This window comes from Polistes canadensis, unplaced genomic scaffold (assembly GCF_001313835.1).
Source record: "Polistes canadensis isolate GaletaPanama2010 unplaced genomic scaffold, ASM131383v1 scaffold_138, whole genome shotgun sequence".
NCBI lineage: Eukaryota > Metazoa > Arthropoda > Insecta > Hymenoptera > Vespidae > Polistes > Polistes canadensis.
Window position 1 is genome coordinate 65,114 of NW_014569685.1, and position 20,197 is coordinate 85,310.

At 35.7% G+C, this 20,197-nt stretch overlaps 1 protein-coding gene across 3 annotated transcripts in view; it reads right to left on the reverse strand.

Annotated features, from left to right (window-relative positions):
- The window catches only part of LOC106788367 (serine-rich adhesin for platelets-like), a 47,691-nt gene that overhangs the window by 21,848 nt on the left and 5,646 nt on the right, over window positions 1-20,197 (reverse strand). Inside the window, exon 8 of one of the 3 annotated variants that reach the window (XM_014751550.1) lies at window positions 18,943-19,107. In XM_014751550.1, the coding sequence (XP_014607036.1) occupies window positions 18,943-19,107 (165 nt within the window). Of the gene's footprint in view, window positions 1-1,773; window positions 1,983-2,145; window positions 2,227-18,942; window positions 19,108-20,197 lie in introns of those variants that run through there. The other 2 variants (XM_014751551.1, XM_014751552.1) reach the window with 2 other exon arrangements.

Sequence of the window (20,197 nt, forward strand, 5' to 3'; positions counted from 1 at the left end):
AATATATATATATATATATATATATATACATTTACATATATATATATGTTACGAATCTCATTCATTCCATTTTTTTAAACGACTAAATAAAAGTCTAAACGAAAGTCCCTTTTTTTATCGATCCACTTAAACGTGCTATTTCGGAGGGTTGTTCGGCACCCCTATTTGGCAAAAACGCGTGACAACTCTTTCTTCCTCCTCGAGTATATCAATTGAAATGACAAATAAGCCTGCTTTCTCAACGATAATCTTTATCTAGAAAATAGAATTAGACGAATTTCATTCGGACAGAAAATGAATGTTATCATTTCCGTGGATAGACAGGAAGAAAGTTTTTCGATCACGCCATCCAAATTTATTCATCAAAACAACCCCTAATTCTCATCGTGACGTCATTCTGCACCTTTGTTTCTAATCGATATTTCGTACTTATCGGCACGAAAATCCTAAACCATGCGAAAGGATATGGAAATGATAGACGAAAACATTCATTCACGAGTCTAACGTTAAGTGTCTAGCAACGCTGTGCTGACTCATTCTGGTGATTCATAAAACACCATTAACAAGTTTGCAATTATCGGCGATCAACACATCGAGAGCGTTCACGCGCGTCAACTAATTCTAAGCTCGATGGCTCGATGCATCTAACCATCTAATTCTCCTATCTTTTTTTTTCTCTCTCTCTCTCTCTTTCTATCTATCTTTTTCTCTCTAGTTACATCGTGTTCCGTATAACTGTATGAATTATGCAGATAGCTCGCGCATAAATCAAGTCCCATCCGCGGAACGATCGTTGAACTGCTCGTCGGCCCTGACCGGCTCTTTTCTTTTTCTTTTTTTCTCCCTTGTGGACGCATATTTGTTAGATGCGATTTTTATATCGCAGCTTCCCTTTTTGAGAAATACTCTTAGATTCGATCCTCTTTATTTTCGGTCTCTTTTTTACCTTTTTTTCTTTTCTTTTCTTCCCTAAAGATAGTATTACGTTACACACGTTCAAAGCATGATGTATTTGATATCGAAAAAAAAAAATATAGATTGACGGAGGATTCCAAGAAAATGATAAATTTCCTGAAATATTTCTATCAACGATTAGATCAAATAAAACTAAACTCATCCCCTCTCCCACCCCGACGTTTCGTTCTTAGCCACGCCTCTGTACAGATTTAATCGCGTTTTATGATAAGGTAAAATGCAATTAAGCGCCGCATCTATAGTTTCCATGCTCCGTGGCTTATATACTTTCATATCTATAGAAATGTATGTATGTAGGTATGTGCGTGTGTATGGCGCGTGTTACGGCGAGTTACCGACCGAGGAAAATTCGCGGACAATTTATAAGTTCCTTTCGCTCTTCCTGTTTCTTTTAATACTGTTAGACGAATAAACGCGATTTTTATACATATATTAAATACATTATATATATAAAAAGTAGATATTTACTATCTGATTAGAAAATATAACGAAGCATAAAAAAAAGTGTTAAAATGCAAGACGTTAATAAGATTTATAGATTGCATGTTGAATACAATTTGAAATACTTTCGACTGAACGATACAACAAACATTCGTAAAAGATCGACCAATAATAGTAGTTCGATTATGAACTCGCAGATAATCCAATGGAAAAAAAAAGAAAAAAAAAAAAACAAACAAACAAACATAAGCGGTGACTTGAAAACCGTTTCAATTCCCTTCGAAGTATATCCAAAAATTTGAAATACAAAGGAAAGTAGAAAAAAAAATAAGTAAATAATTGATAGGGAGGACTCACTTTCCCAAAAAGAGCAGGGGTGGGGTTGGGGGCTCGGGTGAGTGGTTGTAAAAAATGAGTTTTCGTTGATAAGACGTGTGGCACAATAACACTAATCGGTCTGTCACCTAAGCCGGTCGAAGTTGTCGTAGGCAAAGCAAACTTGTGGCGAGATGTGTGCGTGCGTGCTCGCGCAGACTCCAACGAGTCTGGCGCGCGCGTTTGTAAAGATGAGATATCAGAAGGGGATTGATTATAATTAAATGATTATTTCTTCTTGAAACAAGATGAAAATGTAAACGAAACGAGACGAGAGGTTACTTCGATTTATAATTAAATGATTACAAGAGAAAGCGCGCGTAATCGAAATCGCGAAATAATATAAGGAACTACTTGTAATCGCAGAGTCCGCCTAACTCGAGTGTTGCGCCGGGCGTGGCGTGTCGCGATCGACTGCGGAGCGTTCCCTTACCGCCGGATGTCGCCACCGCCGAGCGAGACCGAGCGAGACCGAGGGAACGCCGAAGCGAACCGTAACGCACCGATGAGTCACGCCACCCTCGCTCGCCGTCAACCGAGACAGAAAGAGAGAGAGAAAGAACCGAGCAATCTCATTGGCCAGCGTTCACCCTCGCTAACCAATGTCATCGTTCGGCGACCCTTTCCTTCTCGCTACCCCCAACTAGTTGCTACGCGCGAACCTTCTTCATCTTTTAAGGAACCGGACGCATCTCTCTCTTTTCAAATACTTTTTATTATTTTATAACAATACTTTCTGCTTTTCTTTCTTTTTTTTTTATTTTGATACTCCTTTCACATAAAATATTTTCTTTTCTTTTCTTTTCTTTCTTTTTTCTTATTCTATCATTTTTAGATATTAGATATCGAGATAGGTGGTTCTACAAGAAATCTCATATTGCGCGGTTCGTACAATAGAAACATCAAGGATTTTCAAGTAGTCGAAGACCACAGAGAAGAGAAACTCGAAGCCGTCGAGCGAGCGAAATCGCCGTTCGATCGGCAAATTTTCACCGATACGCCACGTAAGAGTCATTTATTTTTTTCTTTCTGCATTCGAGAAACCCCGGCGGACTTTCACCGTAGAAAGTTTTTTAACGAGTACGATCGATGATGACTCGCGCCAGCCAGCCAGCCAGCCAACCAACCAACCAACCAACCAACCAACCAACCAACCACCTCCCTCTACTACCTCCTTCTTTACCTCTTTCCCCTTCGACCACCGAGATTCCTGTTTTCAAGTAACATAGTATACAGTTCTTTTCTGATTTACTATTAAAGGTGAAAATCAAACATCTCTACAATCCAAGTTTCCTCAATGAGATTTGCTACATGTTCTGTCCCCAAGAGAAATAACAGAATCCCCTTTCGATCCTAGCTAATATATGTATTTGTAGGATTCACCCTTCATGCATAAAACGTTTCTTTGGCTTACATCTCTTCTCCTGCTTACATACATAACTTTCCTTTTATTATATACACGATATCGAAACCAACGCTAATCTCGAGATAACTAACTCGACTAACTAAAAAAAAATGATGTATGTGTGAGAAACTAAAGTTCAAAAAGACAAAGTTCAGCTTGGATAAAATTCTAAAACTTTTACTGGAATAATCGACTTCGCAATAGCATTGTTTCGTTTTAACTTTGAGTTGGCCTTTCAATACTATTCTCCAATATCCACATATATATATATGTAACTTCTATCGAAAGGCACGAACAGTTAGGATTCTTTCTTCTTGTTAATGGAAGAATCGACGAGTTCTCACGGTCCGTTGATTTGCTATACGTCGATATATCATACGCGAGAATGAACATTGATCGATGGAGGAATCCCCCCCCCTCTTCTCAATTTTTTCTAAACTTTCTTTCAAAAAAAGAAAAAAAGAAAAAGAAAAAAAAGAAAAAAGATACAATATAATTGATAAGAAAAGATTGTTGTTTTGATTTTTTTCCTCTCTCACAAAATCACGATTCCGGTGGGTGTACTCGAATAAAAGTATTTGGTACCTAACGAGTTTCTTACAACCTACGTAATTCTTTGCACGATTAATACCAAAGAGACGAGAAGAGTAGAGAGGGAGGGGTGTAGAGAGAGAGAGAGAGAGAGAAAGAAAGGGAAAGAAGAAGGGCTTATCTCCCGTCTCTCGTCGAATAAAACTCCATACCGGTTTTCTGGTCCTGCTCGGTTGCTCGTTACTTCACTCTACCAACGTATAGTTCATGTTCGGAAACATGAGAGACCCCTTGTATTATACTTGCCTTTATAATCTAATTGAAACGTAGCTCGATATATGCATGCTGCGAACAATTAAGCAAAGATAATTAGAAAATGTTATGGACTATTAACGATTAATTAATTCCAAAGAAGATGAAATTCTTCGTGTTCGCTTTCGTTCATGGGAATTTTAGATTATCAAGAAATTGAATTTTGTTTTTTCTTCTCGAATTACTAAAGTCTATACGATCGACGTCAAATGAAAAATGTTTTACCTATTATGTTGGCTGCTATAGGGTAACGAGACAAAGGTTGCTAACGAGAACGACCAACGTGCTCGAAAATTACATTAAAAGTACACAGGGAGAGAGAGAGAGAGAGAGAGAGAGAGAGAGAGAGAGAGAGAGAGAGAGAGAGAGAAAGGGTTAAGATTGGAGCAAGGTTAGAAAATAGCACCGATTTGCCACACGTGCTAGTTCTTCCTAGCGTGCTGAGTAATTCTAAACGAACACGCCCTTTTTTCTTCTTTTTTTTTTTAGTTTCCTCTTCTTCTTTTTTATCTCCTAGGGTTGGGCAGCGACAAGTTTATAATCCATTAATTAGTCCGACCATTTAATCATACTAACGTTATAACTATAAATAATCTCGCGCAAAGTGTGAAACTCGTTAACGTCGAACTTATATCGCGTACACTCGATAAATAACTTAATTATTCTATTCAAAAGACGAGAAATAAAGAGAGACATAGAAATAGCAACAGGATAATTTCAATCGAGATAAATCGTACCGGTTATGGATACGATCAACTTGTCCGAAACGATGTCAATGATTTTATTCGAGGACAATATCGAAAAGTAACTGTGGTGTATAATACATAAAGAGCTGTGCCAAGGTTTTTAGTTTGTTTTCTCAGGACAACGATGATTGTGTACTTTCGTTCCGTCTCATTAAAATATCATATTAGCTGTTTTCTTGACAAACGAGCATTCCTTTAATCGACATAACAAAATATCGAGATAAAAGAAATTCGTATGAAACAAAAGGTTTTATATATATATATAATAATATAAGGATTGATATCGGATAAATGAACATCTTCTCTCTTAGGTATTATAGGGACAGAAACCGGTATATATGTAAAGAGGCCTGGTGCAGCAATGTGCACAGCTAACGCGCTGCGGAGGAGACTCCAAGTTGCACCGGGTCAAACGTGACGTAACATCCGGGCGACTTCTCGGAGAAGTGGAAATGGTGGAAGGGAATCGGCGAAGCGTGCAGACGCTACGTCGATTGCTTCTTCTTGTACCTCCAATCTAGTACCACCTCCTCCTCCTCCTCCTCCTTCTCTCTTCACGGTTTCTGCTCATGACGATTACCACATCGTACATTCCACGAGCATGAATCACCAAGAACCTGACGTCGATACGTAAAAACGCGTGCGTATATCAGGCCCTCGATTTTCGAGTACACATCATAAAACTTTGCACGAGTGTATGAACGATACATATAAACAGATTTTAACCCTATTCTCGTATCCCTTTTATAAAGAGATTAATACGATTCGTTTCGCGCGTTCTATTTGATAAAAGAAGAATCATAATTGGTTAACGAAATACCACCACCACCACCATCACCACGTTAATCGAGATAATCAAATTTGTTAGGAAGAATTCAATACTATTCGAATGGAATGACAGATATTCGAACAAGTCGATGTCGAAGAAGTAAAGGAATGTTTTAATCTCTCTATTTCGCTATCAAACACGTCTTTATGTTACAAGGTAGGAGAAGGAAAGAAAAAAGAACGAAGATGTAATAAGCTCTACGACAAATAAATAGGATTTGAGTATCAGCCCTATGGTATTGGGTTGTAGAGAAAAACTTGGCGCGTTGGAACCTAGCCAAAATACCAGACCGGAAAATCTCTGAAGCCCTGTCGACGAGTGTCCGCGATCCTAGGGAAAATATTTCTTTTGATCCCCAAAGGACCCGGATATATCGTAAAACGAATAACCGATTAAAGTATTGACAACTATCTATCTAATGATTTTCTATTTGTTTTCCTATATTGTAAAACGATATTAGATTTATTTTTTCGACGTTTTTATACGACGTTATTGATCAACGAAAACTCTGAGATATTTAAAAAGACTCGTTAAGATTCTCATCGTAGGGGATATTTTCACTAACGACGTCGTCGACTTCGATAAATAACAACTACGAGTTACGCCGGAGGCTGCAAACGGCGATGACAATAAGAGCAGTTCTTTACAAAAATACTAACAATAAGACAAATATTTGTTTTTTTTCCTTTTTAACGAAGATATTGTAATTACTTCTAGCGTAAGGGTTCTTTGCGTAACTATGCGAACCGTTTTCCTCCTCATTTTCTTTTCTTATTTAACGATCTTCGTCGTATCGACGATTCCAAATGATAACGACGATGATCCCGTATGAAATAATTCATTGAAAGGTGCTAAACAAATGCCATCCGTTCGATCTTGATGACACATACAGGCAGGGCCCTGCCTGCACTGTTGCTGCTGCTGCTTTGCAACGGAGACTCGATGACTCACCGGGATAATTGGAGAATATTATGGATGCACGACAAATCCGATGATATTGTGCATTGGTGTCACTTCGAGCTAGACGTGCCCTCACCTGCTTTTAATCTGTCGCTTTTCTATGCAACGATCAACGATAACGAACTTCCCTTTTATTAAGACTTACACTAAAATTAATGTTACCGCAAGATCGTTAATTATAACGAACACGACATATTATCTCATCGTTTAATAAATAAATAACACTTGTAACGAATTGCAAAAACAAACAAAAAAAGCAAACAAAAAGAACAAAATGTTTTAATTAATCGCTTTTGGATAAGATTATTGATGACAAAAAGAAAATAAAAGAAGAAAAAAAAAACACACACACACAAACGGAAGTAAAGAGAACACGTTGAAAATACCGTGTAACTCGCGGCTCGAGCCTGGCGAGATACTGAATTTCTCTTCGTTCATATTTTCAACTTATAATCGGTGAATGGTACGATAAGCTTAGCACCGATTTCTTTTCTGCATTAACCAGGAATTCGAGAACAAGGTATTCATGGCCGAGTGCATTGGCTTGCTCCTAACTCGAAAGATGCCTTTCTCCTTGGCTAGAACATCGATCCCGTCCTTCTTCTTCTTCTTCTTCTTTTCTTAACATTATTTTCATCTAATCGATAATCGTTTTCGTCCCTGTTAACAACTAAAGACCGATCGAGCAATTTATTTGACGAGACGGAAAATACCATAATATCAAAATACCAAATGCACAAATTTATAAAACACACACATATATATAATATATATTCAAACATATTAAATTTACTACTGAATTATTAATCAATCGATTGTGTTATAAAGTTGAATCGAACGTAATAAAAAAGAAGTCAAAAAGAATGTAATAAAAGAAATAACGGGAGAGAGAAAGAGAGAGAGATAGATCAAGAAGGAAAGGAAGTAGAGTCAATGACAATGACGGGGTGGTTGGGGAGGAGGGGTTTTAGATACCCTAATTGAGCTTACCGTTCTCCGATATCTGACTAACAATAAGTAAAACCTTGACCACAGTTAATAGACGCGACACGATTTAAGTTCGCCGACACGCGACGAAAGACGACGGATATAATCGTCAGCAATCAACGAGAGAGAAGCTAGAAAGGACCGAACGAACGGTTTGTCTAGACAAGCATAAAATAGATGAACATATCTATCTCTCTTCGACGTTTCTCGAGTGGAACGACTGTACTTATTTTCTTTTCTAAGGTTTAGCTTCGGCAATTGCGATCAGAGTGAAGCGGAACCGAACGATGCATCTCATCTCTCTTTGCTCATCTTCCTTGCCTTTCCATTGTACTCGAGTGAACGATTTTACTCTTCTATTCTATTCTATTTTATTATCTATTTCTCTTTCTCTCTTTCGCCCTCTCTCTATATCTATATGGTCTTTCTTCTTTTTTTTTTAACTTTATGAGAGTCGGAGAATTTAAGAACGTAGTATAATCATTATGGCTGAGCGATTTCAGTTTGTCCGACTTTAAGAGAGCCTTTCTCCCTGTAAGATACTTCGAATACAATCCGGCGCTCCAATTTGCGTAACGTTTCTTTTAATTCTAATCTTATAGAATATATATACTATATATGTATATTATTTTCTAATTTCTTCCCTACACTATTGTGTTTATCTTTACGTTTATCATTCCCATTCGTAACGATAAAATGTAATACCTGTTTTTCGTGTAATTAACTTTTCCAAGATCTCTCGCATATATATATATATATATATATATATATATATATATATATTTTATATTTTTTACTAAAATATAAAATTCCCTTCTCTAAATAACTTTGACTTTATAATGAAAATTAGCAAGAGTGAGAGAGAGGGAGAGAAAGAATTAGGGACTAACGAGAGTATATATGTAGAACAAAGTTGATACTTCCCTCGTTCGTAACGCGAAATTCAAACCGGAAGTGACGAATACCGGTAGGAGTACAGTTACCGTATAATTTGTTTCTAACTATATGTCTCGGTAAATTCAACAAATTTCAAAGCGTTTATCAAATATACAACACGTCGACGTTTCTATTTTTTTTTTTTTTGTTAGTTTGTAGAAAAATAATAGACATTTTTTAAAAAGTACAAACTATTGTTCCGAAGAAAGATCCGTTTGTTACATTGGGAATAATGTAAGGTACGTGCCTTTGGACGAATAGTACGAAGGAAATAATTGTGACATACCAACGCAACCCAAGTCGACTAATTAGGAACGTGTTTTGTGCGCGTTTGGTGCGTGCGCAATAGAATCGTGACGAACAATCCAATTTCCAAGCTCTCATACCTTCTCTCCTTTTTCAGCAACGTTAGAATTATCAATAACGAATTCTAATGAATTTCTATGGAATTTTATTCCTGTTGATTATCGCAATTGGATGAAAAATTTCTCGTCGTGATTCTCATTAAAACGTAAACATAATAATAAACGTGGCTAAGGGCTACGCGTCGACACTTTCCAACGAACAAGGAAGCATACCAGATGGTGCGTGTATAACGTTTGTTAAAAGCATGTGGAAAATATAAACGCGAGCACGTATAGTATATGTAGAGAGAGAGAGAGAGAGAGAGAGAGAGAGAAAGAGAAAGAGAATAATTGATATTTTTGCTCGTCCCGCGACGATTAACCACTCCCCATAAGAGAATTTAAAGGATGACATCACCCAAGCTCCGACAGTCTGGGTTGATGAATACAAGGTGGTGCGAAACATCGCACAAAGGGTCGTGTGGTCCGTCTCGATTATATTACTCGTATATTTTCATAATTTTCTAAATAATCCTTTGAAAATTTTTACGAGAGACGGAAAATGTTCTTTGAATGATCCTACCAAGAAATAAGTACCTACTGATATCTTCCGAGAGAAAGAGAGAGAAAGAGAGAGAAAGAGAAAACGTTGGGGGGCTGTTCTTTGGCTAAGATCCAATTTATTTTGCTCGCATTCCGTTCCGTGATACGCCGAACCGCTCGAAATATTTCCGTTTGATTTATTCGACGAAATTCTTCAATGACACGTTCAAGTGTCACAAAGTTAGAAGTAAAGGAAAGTTTTCTTTAGTGGTGAGGGGTAAGGGATGAGGAGGAAAAGGAGAAGGAGATGATGACTTCTATTAAAAATGAAATCTTTTCATTTCCTTTCTCGCAATTGTTGTAAATAGTTGTAGCAAACCGAAGGGAAGACTTTCGATGTAGCAATCGTTTTCAAAGAAGCAACTTTACGATACCTGGAACGCATCTAGAGTCCAGCTAGCAAACGGATCATTAGGAAAACCGTCATAAGAGGTCGTCGACCGCCGAGAAAGATGTTCGCACCACAAGCACCAGCACCGAGTAATGCTTTTCAGCTGTTAAAATCGTTCAAACAGGGACTATAACTATAGCGAACACCAGGATCAGTATTCGTAGTATTTTCGGCCATGCAAAAGGGACAAGAGAGAATGAGAGTACCTAAGAGACACGTCGATACGACTACGAGTTTGAGACAAACTTCTACTAACACCTATTGTAAAAACTCTACTAACTGAACTACTATCTTTTTCCCTCGAGCAAAAAATGCAATCGCAACTTTTAAATTACATTTATTTATCATTCATGATAAAACGAATTTTATTCTATGCATTTCGTACGATGAAAACTATATACTGAAAAAAGATTTTTGCTTTCGTGTAACTGTCAAATCGAAAGCTGTGAAAAATAAATCGATTATTTTAGAAATAATAAAATTCGTTTAAGAGAAAAATATTCGCGAAAAGTAATCAAAATATTCACGATTGAACAAGTAGTAAAATTTAATCCTTTCAATTTCACGGCTTATTAAAGAAGGAGACGCCCACTCTTCCAACCCCTCCCTCTCTTTCTCTTTCTCTCTCGTGACGTTTGCCTTGATTTTGATTTTCTTTATTTTTCGGTCAAAAATGAAATTCTTCCGGCAAGCGATGCGAGGAATGTCATCATCGTGAGTCAGATACGAATGCTCGAAACATTAGCGAGCCTTCCTTCGTATGTACGTCCGCTAAAATTGGAACTCGCTAGCGTCATAAACGTAAAAAAGAAAAAAAAAGAAAAAATAAAAGCAGGGAGACGTATCTCTGAAAACGCTTTTCCACCGTAATCTTGGACTCGGTCTCGATTAAAACACCTAAGACTTCGTATTTATCTTCTACATATCATTTTGACGTTCTTTATCTCCTCGATGAAAAGAACAAGTATAATATTAAAAAAAGAAACATGAAAGAGAGAGAGAGACCCATTTCAACTTTATTAATACACATATAATATAATATAATAAAAAAAAAGCAATAGAGAAATAATTTTCCCTTTGCCAATAGATTTTCTAATAAATCCGATATTAAATTCATAAAAATATCTGATTAACAACTATCGGCAATATCTAAAAGTCGCTTGTAAAATGAAAATAAGAAGTAAAAGGCAAACTCGCGTGACTTGGCTATCTATCGATGTTACACGTCGTCCATAATTAACCGCATCGTCGATAATTAAAGAAAATAAAAGATTAATGAAATATACATTAATTCCATGATAGTATATGATGAAAGGATAATAAAAAAAAAAAGAAAAAAATAAAAAAAAAAAAAAAATAAAAAAGAAAGAAAGAAAGGATTAGAAATATTATTGGAAGTTGGAACGGCGCGACGGTAGGCGCAAATATAGCACACTTTTACGGTAAAACCGCATAACGGTGTATGGAAGTGAGAAAAAAAAAATAGAATAGAAAAGAAAAGAAAAGAAAAGAAAGGAAATTGCTGCGGAGAGTTTCTTTCGCGAGCGCGTTACAATGCATAACGATTACGGTACATCGAAGATTAGAAGAGCGGATGAAAAAATTTAACAAAAAAAAAAAATAGAACGCATTTGTGACAAATTCATATATATATATATATATATATGCATTGATGAGATTGCCGAGGAATTACTAGCAATGGCGGATTTCCGGCTATGACGGTAACATATATATTTGAATTTGGTATATTATATATAGAGTTTCTACAGTCGATTCAAAAGTTTCTAAAAAACAAAAAAAAAAAAGAAAACCCCCTAAGAACTTTAAGACGTCCCTGTATATTTCAATTTGAAATTTAATTTGCGCGTATATAATTACGCGTATACATAAATTTGAATAACACATAAGGCGCAGGGTATGAATCGATCCATTTGATTACAGGTTGCAAAGTTAGTTATCGACTATTCTTTCTTCATTTATAGATTCAAAAGAAAAAAGAAACTAAAAAATAAATTAATAATAATAATAATAATAATAATAATAATTGTAATGGATAATTAATTGCGAGCCCGAGAAAGATGGTTAAACGATTAGACTCGTCTTTGAGGAAGAAGGAAAAATATCAAGAAAACCCCATGTTCTACCACAATTACACCGACGTATTACCGAACAATCTCATCTTTTCTATTTCTTTCGTGAATTCTGTTTCTTTCTCTAAAGAAATATTCCTTCGGGCGATTTCGCCGGTGAAGCACGACGACTGACGTTTATACCTGGCTCGCGAATTTTCTCTCTCTCGAATACACAAACACGTATAAATATATATGTATAGGGTGTCTCAAAAGTATCCGACCAAATTGTTATAAAATGAAGAAATTTTTCAAATGATATGCCACTTAAAATTTCTAAGGAGACACCTAGCCCAAAGTAAGAAAAATTTATGAGACAAGGATCTATCTCTGTTTAAAAAACAAAATTAATCCGTCCTTAGAATTTGATAAAAAAGAAAATCCTTAGATCTTTAATAATTCAGGTATTTGAATTTTCGTTAGAGCACCCTGTATGCATGCATACATACGGATATACACGCGCACGCGAGATCGTCCGATTCATTAAACCTATTATGAGTTGAATGCTTAATAAACTTTATATTTTGACCACTACACCCACCCTACTACTATCACCCTACACACACATACGTTATATGTATATAAAATATAAGGGATCTAAGGTTAAGCACAGAGAGTCAGTTGACACGAGCCTACGTAGGAGTTAGATGGGATATGCAACACAAAATGGACTTTCCATGCTAATGAATACAATAAATCGTCTGGAAAGCTTTTAGAGAAGAATCGAAACACGTATACATATATATATATATATACCAATACACGAATGAAAATATATATTGTTAACGTGGTTTCGGTTTAAACAGTTTTAATTTTGATGACGCGCGTTCAACTGGTCTTTGCAACGAGTTCTCTGTACCGGTCCTGTGTATACAACAGATATCTTCAGATCCTACTCTTAGTAAAGATAAGAAAGAGTAACAATGAAAAATCATTTGTACGTGGTGTATCTTGATAAGAATACTTGTTTACTCGCTTTAGAGTGGCTTTAATCGACTTGGCAAGACTGCGAGACACTTTTAATCAGGGATAGCTAAAATTCTTTCCTTGTTTTTTTATTTCTTTACTTTTCTTTTCCTCTCTTTCTGTGTATTTTTTCCTTTCCTATTCCTTTCTTTCTTTCTTTTTTTATTAAGTCCTTCAGGAAAAAAAGACAACGACGAGAGAAATCTAAAGAGAGGATCGATAGTCGGAGATCCAAAGAGTTTATTGCAACTCTCTTCGAGGTATTAAGACGAGATATTCTCAAGTTCTTCGAGAGGGAGCCTCGAGAAACAAAAAAAATGAGAGAGAGAGAGAGAGAGAGAGAGAGAGAGTGAGACCGTCCTTCGGGTGATTCACCGAGTTTGCGGTTAAGTTACACTCTAGTCTATGGGTCCCTCGCTGGAAGAGATGGCAGACATACACCCAACAGTGATTCTCATGGTTTCCCGCATACAACGAACAGAGGTTCGCACCAAGTAAGGATCCCCCACCCGTCTTCTTTGTATGCGACTTTTTTCACGAACGATATGTTTTTATTACGGGAACTACCATCGCGATGACTTATGCCAAGTTTAAGAAGATTAAAATATCAACTAAGTTCTTCGCGCTACTACTACTTTGCGTTTCGTTTCTTTCGTTATTCCGAAGTATCAAATATGACGTTTACTCGCTTGAAACGATCCTCCCCTCCCTCCCTCCCTCCTCCCCAAACGTAATGGCGCCGACTAAAAAAGAAACGAAATGAATCAAAAAAGAAGGGGAAAAAATTAAAAAGATCGTATACGGCAATGCTCGTCGAGTCTAAACTCGTTAGCGTAAACGAGAAACTCTAATTCCGTTCTACTCTAATTTGTGACGTTGCACTTGACTTATCAATCCATTTTCAAAAGAACTTAAATGAAATCGTTAAATTCCTATGATTCGATGGTATTAATGGAAGTTGAGATCTCTACGAAGATCTTTTTCTCTTTTTCTATCTTTTTTTCTACCCTTTTATTTTAATCTTCCTTCTTTTTCTTCTTTTTCTTCTCCTTGACCACGTTGGAAGGACATGAAAAATGTTATTAAGCGTCCTACCGAGGATAATGCGACACGGCCGTCGACCTTCGGCTTCCTGGCTCTTAGGCTTCTTCAAAGAGCGGACTTAATGCGATTGCTCGTCGACGATACTCGCTTCCGTCGCTAATGGTTTGCATTTTATTTTTATTCCTTCCTTTTTTTCCTTTTCCACCACCTCCACCCTTTTCAAATCGATTAGGGTAAACTTGATCCGGAAAATCGATCGAACAAACTTCGACGATCTGATTTTAAAGCGTTTTCATTTTACGAAATGCAAACTTCCCTTTTTTGTTGTTCAACATTCAAATCGTCAATCTTACGATGAAACAGTTACTCCTATATGACGCAGATTTTAATTCTATCAAAGAAAACAAAAAATGGAATCACAGAAGAGCAAAACTTTTAAAGAAGTTTCGAAGGAACCGATAGAGAGAGAGAGAGAGGGATGCATTGATGCATTGATGCATTGTGAATGGAGGCCCCTACCGAGTCCTTTCAAGACGAAGAAACACTCGAGGCGTTTCGCTTCAGTAACCGCGGTCTTGCTTCAGCTCCTCCTGGATTCCTTTGTTTAATACTTTATTGCGATATTTGAACGTTGCCCCGTTGGTTCTCTCTGTTGCGTTGTTGCCATGAGCAGCAGCCCCAGGTCCTCCTCTACGTCTCTTACCTCTTCGTCGCGTGTCGCTACCGTCGTCATCCTTGTTCTGAGAATTTATAACGACTAAATCGTCAAACCTCGAGAAATAATTCGACGATTTCAAATATAATCTATAATGTATCGAGAACACGATAGAAAGAGAGAAAGAGAGAAAGAGAGAGAGAGAGAGAGAGAGAGAGAGAGAGAGAGAGAGAGAGAGAGAGAGAGAAGTTTTCGATACGTTTGACTCTAATCTTAAGAACAATTCGTTGAAATGTTCACAGAGATTATTATTTTCACAACTTATTTCTCATTTTCAATCATTTATCACTACGATGAGAAAATAATTTATGCAAAAATAAATGTTCTTCGTGTTGCTAGCTACTGGACAATCACGGATATCCGCCGGAAATCCAAGAGACTTTTGTACTTATCTATCAATAGACATAAGTCATCCTACGAATGTATAAGAATCTATTCTAATGTATTGACGTATACCAACGCGTATATGTACGAATAAACGAACGAAGGTATACGTATAAACAGAGGAATTTGTTTAGAAATAGGACTAGTATATTATACATGTCTATATGTTATCTATGATATCGTATGACGTTAGAATTGCATTCAAATGGATGCAAGGAAGATATGCAGAATATCTATGATTTGTAGATATTAGGTCATTAAGTATGAAACATTCGATTACTCCGATTAATTTCAGTTCGCAATAGAACATCTATGATCTAATACGTTTGAATATTACGAATTAATATTTATTTTTGCTTATTTTTAGAATAAATTTATCTCGATAAATCTCGAATTAATTTATTCCTAAACAAATTTCTCTTTATATACATTTATTGTGTATTACTAAAAGATTAGCTTACGATATTTGAGAACGCTCATAAATAATTAGAAATTAAATTACATCGAAAGGGTTGATTTTAAGACTCATGTTAATTAGAAGTTTTTTTATTCGTCTATACGGTGAGTACTGTAAGCTCCTTTACCACCCTGTATATTTTCGACGAAGGAGAACGATCACGGATAATTGAAGTCTCCTCGAAAGAATATTTTCGCAAACGACTGTACCCCGAGTTTCGTTTGCGGAGAAAGAGATTTCCGGGCTCCTTTCAATGAACGGAGCAACATTCTCGCGGTGAGAAAATTCATTTCGCACGGCGATCAACCTTCACAGTTTCTCCTTCTCCTGTCGCACCTTTTTCTTTTTATTTTGAATTTTAGACAACTTGAAAAGCAATTCAACGCGCTTATCATCGATGAACTTACGATGATATCGTCGAGATAAAAGATATATTTATATATATATATATACTCTTACTTACTGACAACAAATAAATAATGAACAAGATTTATTATACGTCTTTTCAAAAGATCAAATTATATTAATTAATTATTTTCTTTTTAATGTACGATATTTATAAAAAGAGAAATTTAAATAACAAATATTTGTATTATTGAAAAATATTGATCAATTATATTTTGTCCTGAAAAATTTTACAATAAATCGAATTCGTTTATTTCGATTATCTCGTTTTACGAAACGAAAAGATAACAAAATGAAATGGCTGATTGAAATAACGATTAAATCGAATAGTAACGCGAATTTGCCGTACCAATTGGGGGAAATAGGTAAACGTTATGGGAAATAAAGATGTCCCCGGGGAAGAAAATACGCGTTCGTGTAATCACAGCGATCAAATCGAGGGAAATACCGGAATTTTGGTGAAAATTGTTTGGTATTGGGAAGAAGAGGATGCACGATGTCAGAAGGAAATCCTACAACTAGATAGAACTATTCGATTCAAACGGAAATACGTTATTTGATTGGTTTGATAATCGATTATTCTATAGATCGATATCGACAAAAGGAAAAAAAGCAAACTATTGAAATTGTTACTCACCAAAAATAATCGGACGTGCGTGAAAAAACGAGACGCGTATGAAAATATCTCCCTCTTCTTTCCTTTCGAAACACTCTTAAATCACTATGAATCACCAAGTCTCTCTCTCTCTTTTTCTCTCTTTCTCGTTCGCTATCGTGTAATATAAATAACAATTTGACAAAGTAAGAAATAGAAATTTATATACGATTTATACATATATATATATATATATTATGTTATATCATGTAAATAAGAACGACCTCGTCGATGCTTTGGGCTCCATTTTAAAATCTTTCAAAATTAAAAACGCATGACATAAAATAATCTAATAACTATATATATATATATATATATATATACAATATAAAATATAAAAAAAAAAAAAGAAAAACAGAAAATAAAATAAAAATAAATAAAAAGTACAAAATACAGTGATATATTTATATTTCCGCGAAAAAAAGAACAGGTAGATAAAGTAACGGAAAGAGAGTTAATGGGAGAGACGACGATACATACAAAATAATAATAATAATAATAATAAAAGACGCGTCAGAATATAAGGAGTAATATATTATAAGAGCCAAAAGATCGATCCTCGGTGATCGATGAAATGCGAACAACTGGTGGTAAAGTGAGAAACGGTGATGCGGCTTCTGTCAGACTACTTCGCAGACGGCTGACGAAAGAACGAATGCTCGGTGAGACCTTCGGTCGAACACTCCGAGCCCAGAGGACGAAGGCTACAACAGCTCATGTTGATAGGTCGGATTGAGCCCTCCCTATCGTTTCTCTCGAATTCAAGGATAATAAAAGAAAAAACATTCGAAGCATCGCTGCGAATGCGTTTACATTTTTTTACTTGCTTTGTTTTTTTTTCTCTCTCTCTCTCTCTCTCTCTCTCTCTCTTTATTTAAACATCCTTCGTATTTCGTGTATCTATCTTTTCGAAATTTGTCTTATGCGTTAATTAAAAATGTAACGTTGCATAAAATAATATAAAGATACAGAATATTAAGTTGTTTAAAAATATACCAAATGTAAGGAATAATCACGTTGGTTATCAACTAGAAAAAAAAATTGGTTTTTTTTTCTTTTTTTAGAAAAATATGATCATTAACGACCATAAGGAAGAATACTGTAAGAGAAAAAGAGAGATCCTGCGAGATCGTTGTGTTTGTATTGAAAAAAAAAAAAAGAGAGAGAGAGAAAATCAAGCGCGAAAATGAAAATATTTAATGAATTCCCTGCGCATGGAAAAGGGTGGTTGGTACCATTCTCAAAAGAGGGCTTTATATACTCTCCGCCCGTGTTCTTCCTGCTAGGATGCACTCGACAACCATGCCGGGGCTCAGACATTCTCGTCTCTCTCGTCTCTCCCTCTCGCACGCGTTTCGCTTACTCACGGACGATCGCTCGTTTGCTTGCTTGCTTGCTTGCTTTCAATTTTATTTCGTTCCTTGATCATAACGTAGGGAACTATGGCAAATTGTATATACCTATACTCGGCTTGCTTACTCGTATCGAATTCGCGTTGATATTTAACAATAAAATGGAAATTTTATAACGATTCGTGTGCACCTCTCGTTACGCCTTTTAAACGCAATCGATACCATACTGGCATGGTTACGAAAACTTCTTACGAAATGTTTTTAATCCAAATTTAATGTAAATTAAAGAAAATGTTAATCCAATTGACTATTTATATATATATATATCTTTAGAACACGTTCGCGTAATCAGATTTATTGTTAATAGAAGATAAGGATGGTCTCCATTCGATTTCATCCACGAAGATCGAAACTTTATCCTGTTGTCCGATGTAATAATATAAAAACGACGTCATTTATCCGCCGGCAAACGTTTCCTTCAATTGGACACGTTCCCAATTACGATTGCTTATAACGAAAGGAATTTGAGACTAATCAAGGAATGAGAATGATCGAGGCGACAATTATTGAACAAACTAATGACACAGACGCACAGACACAGACATAAGGAAAAAAAAAACCTTTAGTCGATACTAATCACTATGTGAAAGAAAAGGCTTTACTTTGAGAAGCGTTATGCGTTTAATGTCTTCCTATTCCGTTCCTACCGTCGAACGAAACAGAGCATGACATCGCCACAAACAGAACGACTGGACACACTTTGTTGGCAAGCGATTTAGAAAAGCGCGAAAATATAAATCTTTCGAGACTTCCGTTATCGAAGAAGAAATTTCTAAAACAATGGGCTACCTCGGTATATCTTATTTTCTACGTGTCGTGATCTTCAAGCTTATTTAGATCGGCCGTTTAATTTTATCTAAACTTAATCTAAAAAAAAAATCGTCAAGAAAAATATGACCTATTTTGTTAGATCGTTTGAAAAAAGAAACTTTTTACCAACCAGGATATTCTCGTATCGCTACGTAAACGATCATAGCAGCATTGTACGTGTTGACAAAATCCCAGACTCCGTCGGTAGCAATGATAATAAAATCCTCGGTACCGTCTAGAGAAATGCAACGCGTATCAGGAACACTCGTTACGTAGGGTTTGTATTTTACATCTCCTATAAAAGAAAAATATATTTTTAAATTAATGCACAAACTTTGATTGAATATGTCCTACTGTATTTCTCAAGTATTATCGATCAGTTTCTAAAATATCTTTTTAATCTATAAGCGTTTATTAAATGATTGAAAAGATTGTTAATTGTTAGAGATAAACTAAAATAACAGTCGATCATTTATAATAATCTTATTGTTAGTCGTAGTCTTAAAAGCTGTGAAAACGTATCGCTATAGTACGGAGTAGAAACTATCTACATATTCTCGTGTTCGACCTGTTCTTAATTAAATGTAATTATCTATTTAATGAATAGCTTGGCTAATTTAAATAACGACGCCACTCTTGAGAATGCTTCCGGTTATTATAAATTTATGTTGCTCCTTCTCTACTAAGCAGAGATTAAAATAGGTATCCCGTAATGAATCTCTACCAATAAATAACGATTCTACAGAACGCGTTGATTCTCTCGATCGATCATCTTTACTACGTTATTTAAATGATATTTTATGGAAAATAAGAAGAAAGTTTTTATTCGATATCGAAGATAACACGTGCGATTTAAATCGACGTTTAATTTACTTCTCGTCATAAAGTATACCTTGCTGTAACACAGAAATAGTATAATAGACTGTTAATTATTCCAAACATATAATTCTGCATGCCACCCAGTAAAGTAGTTGCACGTAGTATTGTGTCAGCGGTTGAACGGAACCAACAACAGGATACCCGACACGCGTCCAGAATTTTTTTTCTTCTTATTTTCCATCATCATCCAAGCCATAGTTGGCCAACGACCGACACTTCGTTCAACTCGACCCTACTTGACTTCCTCCTAAGTATATACGTATTATAAATATACAAATTAATAAATTTTCGTTAAAATAAAACTAGTTCTAGATTATATTATCTTCGAATATTAGAAATAATAATACCAAAATTTAATTCACAAATATCTGCTTTTCGTAATTAATATTTTTACGATATTCGTACCTTTAAAACTTTAAAATAACATTACATTCGTTTCATTAGATATTTCTCGCGTAAAATATGGAAATATCAATTATAACAATCTACAATTAATTACTCTATTT